The 11,855-nt window shown below is 34.1% G+C and overlaps 1 protein-coding gene across 1 annotated transcript; it reads right to left on the bottom strand.

Moving 5' to 3' along the window:
• Positions 1 to 6,763: 6,763 nt before the first annotated feature.
• On the bottom strand, positions 6,764 to 11,839 carry LOC117237260 (sodium channel protein Nach-like). Its single transcript, XM_033501030.1, has 3 exons — positions 11,675 to 11,839; positions 11,494 to 11,600; positions 6,764 to 7,081 (listed from the first exon to the last, which is right to left on the bottom strand). The coding sequence occupies exons 1-3, from the start codon at positions 11,791 to 11,793 to the stop codon at positions 6,867 to 6,869; spliced, it is 441 nt and encodes a 146-aa protein (XP_033356921.1). The 5' UTR covers positions 11,794 to 11,839; the 3' UTR covers positions 6,764 to 6,866.
• Positions 11,840 to 11,855: the final 16 nt, after the last annotated feature.

The raw sequence follows: 11,855 nt of genomic DNA, 5'->3' as shown, positions 1-11,855 counted from the left end.
GCACCGCTAAAGAAACACGTGGCCTCGCGTTATCGTGGTGGAACACCACGCCACGTTTGTTCACCACTTCAGGACGTTTTGTGATAATGGCTTCCTCAAGTTTTTCAAGTTGGGTGCAATATTTTTCCACTGTTGATCGTTTGCCCTTCCGAAAGTAATTCGTAGTAGAGAATACCCTTCCAGTCCCACCAAATTGAAAGCAGCACCTTCTTCGGGTGAAGTCCAGGTCTTGCTACCGTTTGAGGACACTTATCTCAACTCGACCAAGACTTTCATCCCCAGTAATTAACTTTTTTAAAAATGACTCTCTTTTGTTGTGTTGAATTAGCAAATCGCATGACAAGATTCGATTCAGGAGATTGCTCTCCGTCAGTTGATGGGCGACCCACACTTCGTAGCGATTAACGTACCCAAGCTTTGTCAAATGTTCATGAATCGTTGTTCGCGGGATGTTTAAAACATCTGCTATCTCACGAACACTAGACCTTGGGTTTTCATCGAGGTAGGCCTTGATAAGGTCAGTATCGGTGGTAGATGGACGACCGCTGCGATCTTCATCTTTCAGATTAAAATTTCCGGCTCTAAAGCTCCTAAAGCAATTCCGGACTGTTTGAACAGTTATAGACCGATCGCCATAAACGTCACAAATCTCCTTTGCAGTGTTTTTAAGCGTACTATCTTTTTTAAAGCAGTGAAACATAACGTGGCGAAAATGTATCTTTTGGTCTTCCATCTTTCACCACGCAAAAAACACTCGATACATTTTCTACTAACGTCGAGAACTGTTTTCTTGCCTTACCAGAGGATAACTCATGGCCACATGATTGACGGTAGAGTGATTTGGTGGTTTGTTTACTTAAGCAGAACGATATAAGGCCCCGAGCGGCGAACGCAAAAAGCTTTCCGGATGACCTAATGTTTACGTTTCCTTACGTTACCCTATGTTTACGTTTCTGGTTTATTCGTTTATTCCATTTGTTTCCGTTTGGTATCTAACTAGTGATATACTTATATTACGTGGAAAATGATGTATTGCGGTATGCCATTGATTAATAGACCCACTAATTCTATCAATACGCATATAAAATTGAAACCTAGAATATGTAATCAATCGATGCTCATTTTATACTCAGTAGCACGAATCAAAGCAAAGCTCGCTTCAATAATTAATAATGCTTTGTTTTCTGTAACTGCGTTGCCTAGGTTTCGTGGCCTCACATTAGATCCGTGAGAGGCGATAATTCACAGAGCATGGAACTGCGTATTTCCACGATGAACATTTGTGGTATCGTATTGCCTTTGTGAGATTCAATGTAACTGTACGTAGTTATCATTGTTGCTGCGCCTATGAAGCAATCACGACCCTTCGTGTATCCTCAGCGCTCCATCTCTTCGCTTGTTCATATTGTTTAGTTGGAAAATTCATTAGAGAACTAATTACACACGATATACGGTCGGTGAACAAGGATTGCAAAGCAGAAATAGGCAACGATTTAATTTATCCGTTCCTCATTCACAATGAAACTGTAAGTATGCTACAGGCTGAATGTTTCATATCACTGCGTGCTCCATTAAAACTCATAGAAATTTAAAAGAATATTAATTTAGAATGCTAAGGTCTTTTTGATAAAAAATGAAGATGATAAAGAAAACCTTTAATACAAAATTTATTTTGATAGTGGGGAATAGTAACCAATAAGAACTCCAGAATTTATTACATTGCTAAGTGGTTGATTAATTCATAATTTTATTTTATATTTTAATAACAATTTTCTAGGAAATATACATTTTTGAATTGTGTCACTATTATAGCGAACCACAGGATTAAGAAAAGATCAGCTTAAAATTTTGTTATCTTAAAAAACTTTCGTAAAAGATTTGTCCGAAGTAAGGCATATTAATATTAATATTTAGTAGATTAATTCCAAATTAATAGTAAAATTGGAAAATTTAGATTCCAAATTCAATTTACATAGATACAGTTGAAAAATGATACTAAACTTTTTGGCCGATCCTGCGTCTTTATTTATTCGATTGCTATCGTTCAGAAACACGTTTTCAAAAAAGATATCGAAAGATTTTTAGATCATTGAATGATCAGGGAAATAATGTTAATTCGTGCAATCGACTATGAAAAAAAAATGGAATATAATCGACTCTTTTGCTGCCTGAAACGAAAACGTAACCGCGAGACGGATGCTTTTTGAACGGGTACGATCTTTTTCTTCTTTTTGGATATGCTACGGACGCCGTTATAAAAATTCACCTGGCTGCCTACGAACGAATTTAATGACGATAGTCGGTTTGTGTAATGCCTAAAATTGAATACAAAACCGCGACACCAGATCGGTTCGGTAAAACCGTCGGTTCCTATGTGTAAACCGGTGTAACGATAAAATCCCTGAACAAACAACTATGAGACATCAATTTCTGCTTTGTTTCTAAATAACAGCCCGTGGCGCAACGATTAACCCTTTGCACTCGGAATTTTATTTCAATTTCGTTAGCAGCAGCTCGCAACGCTTTTAAGTGTTTTATTTGAAATTTACTTTAACTAAAAAATAAGACAGTTTAAATAAATAAAGGAAGGAAGAAATTCACTTAAATAGCAGTTTTATTCACACTATTTTGTTGCATTTTGTAATTTTTAAGCGTATGATATATCTTGAAATAATTTCCAGGATTCAATCCTGCTTTTCTTTCGCACGTCTCACAAAAAAAGGTGGAACTGAAAGAATGTCGAGTGGAACTCGACAAAGGAGTTTCTGAGATAAAAGCTGATGTCTAGTCACACTCGACATAGGAGTGCAAAGGGTTATTGTTCGACCAATCTGTTACGAACTGGAACATTTCGTGGCGTTCTCCAATGTAAATGGTGTAAATCGCGAAAGGATAATCTGACATGAAACTGAGTTTATTCTCTGGGGAATTGTAATGACTGACGTCTTTTCTGAAAGCTCGTAATGGTGCATTACTGAAACAGGATAATCGAGTAACAGATGAGAACCGAGTGGTTATTCAGGAAAGTAAAACATAATTATTCGAGAAAGAGATTGGTTAGAACCATGAAAACGTTCAGATGTTTCCTTTCACGACGGTTTCTTGAAAGGAAATCTATTATGATAGTGGAGCAACAATTAAGGGATATCAATATCTATTTCCACAAAGGAGCAACCAGGCTTTTGGAACGCCGGCAATAATTCACTCGGCTGGATCGCTTATTCACGCTGAATTTCATCTTCGTCTGTGCTGGCCGATGCAAGTCGATCATCTCGAAACCTCAAGCACATTCGAATGATCGAGTTTCATAACGACGACTCGAATAAAGCTACTTGCAATAGTACAAATGACAGCATCGAACGTGTGTATAGTTTGAAATTTTAACCTGCGAAATATATTGTTGTACAGGCTTTCATTGCAATCGAACACGATTAATTTGCGTTTTTTTAACGCGAACAAAGAATGGTCTTGATACGGCAAAATTGGTTATTTAATTATTAAATTATTTAATTGGTTATAAATTATTATTGTGTTATTTCTATTTTGAAATATGTTTCTGATTATTTCATTTTATATTTAATGAGGAATATCTTGTCCATAATCCGATCTTGATCCCAATCCCGGTCTTAAAAATGTAATTTAATTCTTTCGATTATTATCCAATCCTCGAAAATGATTAATAGTAATGGTTGATACAAATTTAATTTCTTTAATTAAAGAGGCAACAGTAAAGTTGTTTACACGAAGTGCAGTGTACTGAATAAAACATTGTCCCGATCCCATTCATTGTCGCAGACCATCCATCCACTTTTAACATTATCGACAAACAGTATTTTCACGTCATTTCGAATCATGGAATTATACCAATGGCGAATATCGTTGACGCTTGTTATAATAATAATATGCGCCAATCGTAAAAACATCAATTTTATGTTTCGATCGTTTTAGTAATTTTTCATGCAATTAATTGTGTGATTTAAACATTAGGAATCATCAATAAACATGTATATGAGATATTCATATTAATATTTACCGAACCACGCTAGAAGCAAAGTATTGTGCTTGGCCTTAATGTATGTATGTGTATAGGTGCGTTTGTGCTACTGTAATTTGAAAACGGCTTAACCGATTCCAACCTTACAGATCTCAATCGATTCGTGTCCATCCCCGGAGTGTTGTACGTTATATATTGAAAGGATATTGAAAATATAAAATAACGGAAGATACAGAAGATAACAGGTAAAAAAGTTCATGTACCTAAATCGTTGAATTCAGGAAGAGAATGTTGTATCAGACAGCCATAGTATTTCTAGAGTTTAATCGTCATTGTGACAATTTTTAATCAGTGCGGGTAACCGACTGCGGCATTTTCAATCCTTTGAACTCGGAATTTTATTTTAATTTCGTTAGCAGCAGCTCGCAACGCTTTTAAGTGTTTTATTCGAAATTTACTCTAACTAAAAAAGAAGACAATTTAAATAAATAAAGGAAGAAAAAAATTTACTTAAATAGCAGTTTTATTCACACTATTGTTGTATTTTGTAATTTTTGAGTGTATGATATATCTTGAAACAATTTCCAGGATGCAATCCTGGTTTTCTTTTGCACGTTTTACAAAAAAAAGGTGGGACTGAAAGAATGTCTAGTGGGACACGACAAAGCAGCTCATGAGATAAAAACTGATGTCGAGTCACACTCGGCATAGGAGTGCAAAGGGTTAAAGGTTACTTATCTAAATTCGGTAACTGTATCAGTTAACTGCTTAAAAATATCCGAATGTGTAATTATCTCATATTTCTGAGTAAAACATACATATTGTCTTTGTTTTATTTTTTTAGTTTTGTACAAACTAAAAAATTGTTTTATTATTTTTGGGTATTATTTTTTACAAATATTAATTTTTTTATCTTATGCATTGAATATTCTATTTGATATACTTTTTCTCACTGACTGATAGTATCACGCGTCTATCGCAATCGATGATAATTAATTTGATCGAATTTCTTTCTCTTCCTTGCAACTCCAATACAATTGATAATGAGGAAACATTCGGAATTATATTGCACATATATTAATATTAGAAATGTTGTATGTGCATATGCGTGTATGTGACTGAAACCTATAGCGTATCTCTCATTCGTCTCTGCGCCACGCTTGATGAGATCAGCTTTAAGGCTTTAAACGAACCTGTAGCAAAGACTCGTTAGAAAGCTTGCAAGCTTACAGCGCGCAGTATTCCCTTGTAGAGTGCTAGATTGCCCTTTGCTAAGTCCCGGGAGCAAGAAACCAGAAGAATCGCTAATTCCTCCAGGAAATATATGTCTTTATTTTAATTCTTCCCGAGGTTGAAGGTGGATATATGAAGTAGTTTATAGAATATTTTCTGTTTTCGATAGTGTTGAGGTTGACTGATAGAAGAACGAGTGGATGAATTTGTAATAGAAAAATATCTTGAAATAAATAAAGGTATAAGTATAATGTATAAGTTTATGCTGATCCAGATACTCACTTTTAGCGTGTTACAATACAATAGGGAACACGTTCATATATTTATTGATATTACCAAAAAAGTTAATCTTGTAGCTCTAGCTAAAGGCTACAAGAAACATAAATAGAAATCTATTTATTAGCTCCTTTGTTTCTAGACCTTGTAACCCAAAACATAATTTATATTCAGGGGCACAATAATATGGATCTCTTCTTATTTAGAATATTTTTGTTTCACTAAATTCTATTTTCTGCGTAACAGCGGTCTCCAAGCCACAGATATGCAAAAATAAAGATGTAGAGTTTTTCTTGAAGTAATTACTTCAACAGATAGTATTCCATTTTTGGTGATTTTTAGATATGGTACTAAGAAATTGTTAAATTAATGCAAAGCTAAAGTACAAAGCTAATACCAAAGAAATTAAAATGAATGAAATGCGAAAAAATACATAATGAAGGGGAGAAACAATATCTTTTTCTATCAATATTTTTCATCAAAAATCATTTAAATCCCCAAAATTGTACCGTTATTAATCTGTACAAATAAATTGTGGATTCTACTCTCTATTACACGCCACGTTGTTGGTTAATGAATGATGCCCACTAATAATTATTCATTTTCGTAAAAATTATTTTTTAACAATTGTCTGATTATTATAAAGTATTTATGAGACTACTGCTTTTCGTTTTAACTATTTCTGTGGCCAATGCCTGTCTTTTATCAATAATAGAAAATAATCTCTCGCTCCGACGATATCTTCCCAAAGTACACCGCTCTATCGTGATGGAATTGAGACTTAGTATAAGACTGTACATTCGGAGAAACAATGCTATCAGCCGAAAAGGAGAACTCGAGTAGTGACGGAATCCAGTTGTCTAAGGAATGAAGAATTACTCCAATAAAATGTGCAGTGGAAGGCAAACGCTAAAAAGAATTTCAAGAGTAAAAGGAGCGGCGTGGCAGGAGGAGGAGAAATTTCAACGATGACAAAACAGGGTTAAAACACCGAAAGGGGAAGTTCTAGCAATTTATAAAGAACACTACGATTTCAGAACGATAACAATGGGGTCAGGAACAACACCACAAAGATTCATTACAAGATACTACAATAATATACTGCTGTACTATATACCACAATAACTGTAATACTACAAGAAGTAAATATAATAAAAACTAGCAAAATACACAAGAAAAAACAAAGTTTACAAAAGTGAAGATACAATTAATTTTAACGAAGCTGATTTTGAGATTTCTATTATAAGATATCTTGTGATTTTATCGAAATTTAAGAAGCAGAGGTGCAAAAATAAGATGAAATTGAACTACATTATTCAAACGAACGTTGAAATCGTGAAACGTGCTAATATTTACGACGAGCTCAATCACGTTGATTCTTTGTCGTTCTCGCGTACGAATACAACTCGCCCCAATAAATTGACTGTATTGGCGTTTGTTCGCTCTCGGCCCATTTTCCATCGGTCGGAGTTGGTCCCTTTAAAAGCTCGAGTACGAACAGCCCGACGAAATAAGCGAACTCGACGACCACGATCAGGCTGAAACCGACGAAGATGCCGCAAATACCGCTAGCTTCACCTGCAAAACGTCGATCGAACGGTTAAATTACTTCCTCGACCACCTAGAACCGAATTAGGATACATTAAGAAGAGAGGACAGAAAAAAAGGAAGAATATTTTCAGAAGGAGGTAGAGTATATAGAGTATATAGAGTAGAAGTATATTTGCATTATTATCATCCTCATTACATCATGTAATAAATAAAGTATCAAGGCATATGCAAATTTATATTTTTATAAAGCAAATAAAGAAACAGAGCCTGAGAGATTTGTTTCATCTATCAATGAATATTTTTTTGCACATTTTTATGTATTTTTACACTTTTAGGATTTCTATAAATGCAGAACTGTAAATAATTTAGTGACAAAATTCTCAATCCTTCGATATATTTTGTTGAAGTGCAATTTATGAAACGCACAAACATTTTTTCACTCAATGGGTGAAACAACCAATCACTATATGTCAACATACATGTGAACAGTGCACTCATGCAATCCAGTACAGTTATTTTTGTCACATTAGCGCGTAACGGTCAAAGCAGAAAAAGATACGCAGAAAAATATAAAGAAAGAATAGGAACACACCCAAATCGGCTAACTGTGGAAACGATCAACACTTCAAACATAGAAAGAAGACTGAAAAGGAAACACCCAGCAGACCTCACAAAGGACACAACCTAACAAACACGAAGATGGTATTCCGCTGGGGATAGCCAACCACATGATAATCAAACAGTTAAAAAATTCTACCAAATGTCCAAATTGGACAAATTGTGAATGTAAAGAATTAAATAAAAAAAAAACATTAGCACGTTGACTGCCACGCGTGTTTTCAAAAAAATCTCCGTCAGGCCACGCGTGCAACAGTACCAAACGTTCTCTGCTAGGTGCTCTCATCGATATTTTAATAATGCGAGCCGCTCAAGTGATGGTCTCAAGAATGATCTCTCGTTTCTTTTGTTCCCATTCCTTCGCATTTGTTTCTCATCTCTCCACTTTCTACAGAACCAGTTTGAATCTTGGTCGAGCAACGAACGGTGTAACTTAAAATCTCTGCCCTAATTCGTTACAATGTCGAAAAGAAAAATTGAAAACTTATTTCCTAGTTTTACATTCTAAATAATTTTTTTAATAAACCATTTTCGTATTACTTTTATAACAATTCAACAGTTTTATTATTATGGAATATCTTTTCAAATACCTACGACGATCCTTCGCAAGTAGTCAAATAAACGACACCCGAATAATGGTTACGCGGCCTGATCAGGAACTTTGTTGACACCCGAATACGGGTGTCATGACAGTCAACGTTTTTTTTTTTTTTTTTATTATTATTATTTAATTTATACTTTACAATTTGTCCAGCTGGACATTTGCTAATTTTTTCTAACTTAATTGGTAAGTAACATGTGGATGGCTACCCCCAGTGAGATACCATATGGCAGTCAACGTGTTCGAGATTCACTGCTCCACATAGGTTCATGGTAATTATTGAGAATAGAAGCGATCTTAACGTCATATTTCAATGACCTATGAAGTGTAGTAAGAAAGGAAAAAAAATGATCAACATCCTGAACAACTTTTCCATATACACACTTACAACCGCCGTTTAGCCTTATTTTCCAAGATATTCGCAAACAATTTATTTAAGTTCAATTATGATTACACTTCATCCTTGAATAGACGGCTACACTGTTATATAGATCAATAAGATAATCATTTTTAATACTGTGTTAATTTTGGCGGTCGCCAACGTTTGCGTCAAATAATATTCAACGAATCGATTGATATATATAACACATATGTAGTATCGTGACATAATCATATAAAAATCGATGAACTTGCAAGGAGTACGAATTACAGTGTAAATAGAAAGTGAAAGTGCTGGCGGGCCAGAAGATATGGGAAATTCCCATAACACATTGGGCCCAGCGACATGTCCGTGGCCCTTCAGAAAAGTGGGTGCTTGAAAGTTTTTTATTTCTATTTATTATTATTTACAATCAATTCTCGCATTGAGAATTTTTAGTAATTTTTTCTGGCGTGGCGCAGTGACATGGCTAAATATTTATAATAAGTTAATACTTATTATAGATAAGTATAATAACGCTTGAAAGTCGAACGTGACCATATTTGGTCGTACACAACTGTAAAAACGTGTGTTGTGAGAGTACGAAAACAGTTAAAAAGGATCGCTTCGGTGGGAAATGAGGTTGTTGTTGTTGTTGGTTGATGTAAGCTGTAAGTTATGAGTTGTTGTTAGTCGTTAGGAGTTGATTAGTTGTATTGAGATATGTGTCATTTTGTGTGCTACACTAGATTAGCCGCGTAGTAGTGACACACATGTATGAGTATGAGTGTGTGGAGTATGTGCATGCACAGCGTCTCGTACAACAGATGAATGCAACTGTTCCGTTGATAGTGTGGTATAGAAGGTGGTAAGACAAAGAGAGTGCTGAGACGCGTGCAAATGTGTATCGTCGAAGATCTTGTAAATCACATATTCAATAAATCTGAAACTATTTTGATATCAATTCTAAATGTAATCTATGTGTTCGCATTAAGATCCACAATTCTCAATTAATATATTAAAAAGTAGTTTTAGTTAAATAATTATAGTTTTCTGTTCTATCATTGTAAATAAATATATAAAATAAAATCATTATACATATACTTACTGAAAAGTCATAAGTCACGGAAAAGTCGTTTACAGAAAAAAAAAATTTCTAAAATAAATTGTTACCTAATATATATAGTATAAAGCAGAAATTGCTTTATAACTTGAAAACTAAAGTCGGGCTTTGGATTGTGAGATCGCCCCTATTTCCAATAATTAATTACCAAAGCTATTTCAATTTTAAGTACTTTGTAATCTGTAATATAGCTGTAAACAAATGTAACCAATTCTCTATGTACTACTGCAATAAAATTCATATCTTCATTGATACAACTGAAGAAACGTAATAAGCAGAGATTTATTTCATACCCATAATATCATTCTTTGAGTGATTCGTATGTTTTTATGTTTTACACCTTTTGCCTTTCTGTAAATGCGTTAATATCTACAGTCGAGTAATAAAATTCTCAGTCCCTTTGTGTATATACGTTTAACACTGAATTTCCATTAAACTTTTAATACCGTTACTTTGTTACTTCGTTACACGTTACTTTGTGGAAAAGGTGTTTATATTTCCTTGTTACAGCTACGTAATATTATGTCACCATGCATCATGGGACAAAAAACGTTTCCTCTCCTATCCCGTTACGCAAAGGAAGAAAGCGAATGAATTTTCCTAACGAAAAATGTATGTTCTTTATCCCGAGTGCATTATATTACTTGCAACCACGAGCGTATGTACATATAGCACAATGGATCAACTCGTAGCTGTTTCCCTGTTTTTATTTCCTTCTTTCGAGTCACTGGCCAACAGATTACACCCCCGTAGAAACCTTGCGCTACGAACCTTTCGTTACACAATGAAATCGTCTGTATTTTGTGATCTTTGTTTTTTCGTTTCTCGAACTTTGCCCTGGGAGTTTCCAGTGATGCTAGTGTCGCTAATCGAAGTCTCTTAACCTCGTTTTTTTTTACCCTTGAATGTTTATTCTGCACCGAACACTTTGAGCTAAAAATTTAAATGCAAATGGAAAAGGAGAGATCTGCTGGAAATTTGATGAATTTGAAATGACCGATGCTCGAGCTTGGGCAATACTCGAAACGATAAAAGATAAACGAAATAGAAACGTATATTATTAATCGTAAGAAAATATTAGCTCATTTCACTTAGAGAATTTATAGAGAAAGATTATATTGAAGAAAAATTATAGAGGTACAAGCGGAAAAAGGTGCAAATAAGTCGAAAATATAGAATACAATTTTTCATATGAAGCTTTGTTTCCAAGGAAATTAATTTTAAATATTCCCCTGGTAAGGAATTTTTTTGAATTATAAGGGACTTGTGAATTAATAATCTACGTTTATGTTTGTGTTTATTATGGTGGAGAATTAAAAACACCGAGTGATACGAAATATTCATGCACGATGAACTTTATTATTTTAGAAATTGTTAAATTTCAATAACTGTAATAAATAATAAATACAAATTCATTATGATAAATCATTCTGAAATTAAGTTTCTATTATTGCATACAATTTATTATATCATTATATATTGGCGTAAAATTTATGGATTCATTCTCTGTTCTCCACAACAATATAACCAACACAAGTACAAGTAGAACTATTAATTCACAGCGAGACGCGCTAACTTTTATCAATAAAATATTTAATCTCCATTTTTTAAAATAAAGCTTCGTCAAATTAAAGTAAGGACAAATTTTATTCTACGTTTTCAAGTTATTTCCTCATCTAGAATCACTCTTTTCCTATTTGTTATAAAAATACTTTAATTTTAATATAGACTTCACTCACCCATAATTTCATACCAACGATAAATCACGTCTTGCTTCAATTTGATCGTACCAAAGTTGTTAAAATATATCGTCAGCAGTGATTGATTCTTGATTTCCACGTCAGTTCTTCGAATTTAAAATCGAATTTAAAATACCGTTTATTACAAGATGATAGAGCCATTAAATAGATATTTACTTACAAAACTTCGGCAACGTGTTGATTAGACTCCAAACCAGACATAGCCATCTTCGCATTATACTTCACATGGCTGCATTCAGGATAACAATTATGGCAGTACAATGTATTCGTTTTATCCATATTTTCATTGCTATTATATAGATTTTCATGTGGCACCACGGAAAACCACGTAGCTGTAATTT

Source organism: Bombus vosnesenskii, unplaced genomic scaffold, assembly GCF_011952255.1.
Source record: "Bombus vosnesenskii isolate JDL3184/JDL3185 unplaced genomic scaffold, Bvos_JDL3184-5_v1.1 scf7180000013365, whole genome shotgun sequence".
NCBI lineage: Eukaryota > Metazoa > Arthropoda > Insecta > Hymenoptera > Apidae > Bombus > Bombus vosnesenskii.
This window is presented reverse-complemented; position numbering and strand designations above follow the sequence as displayed.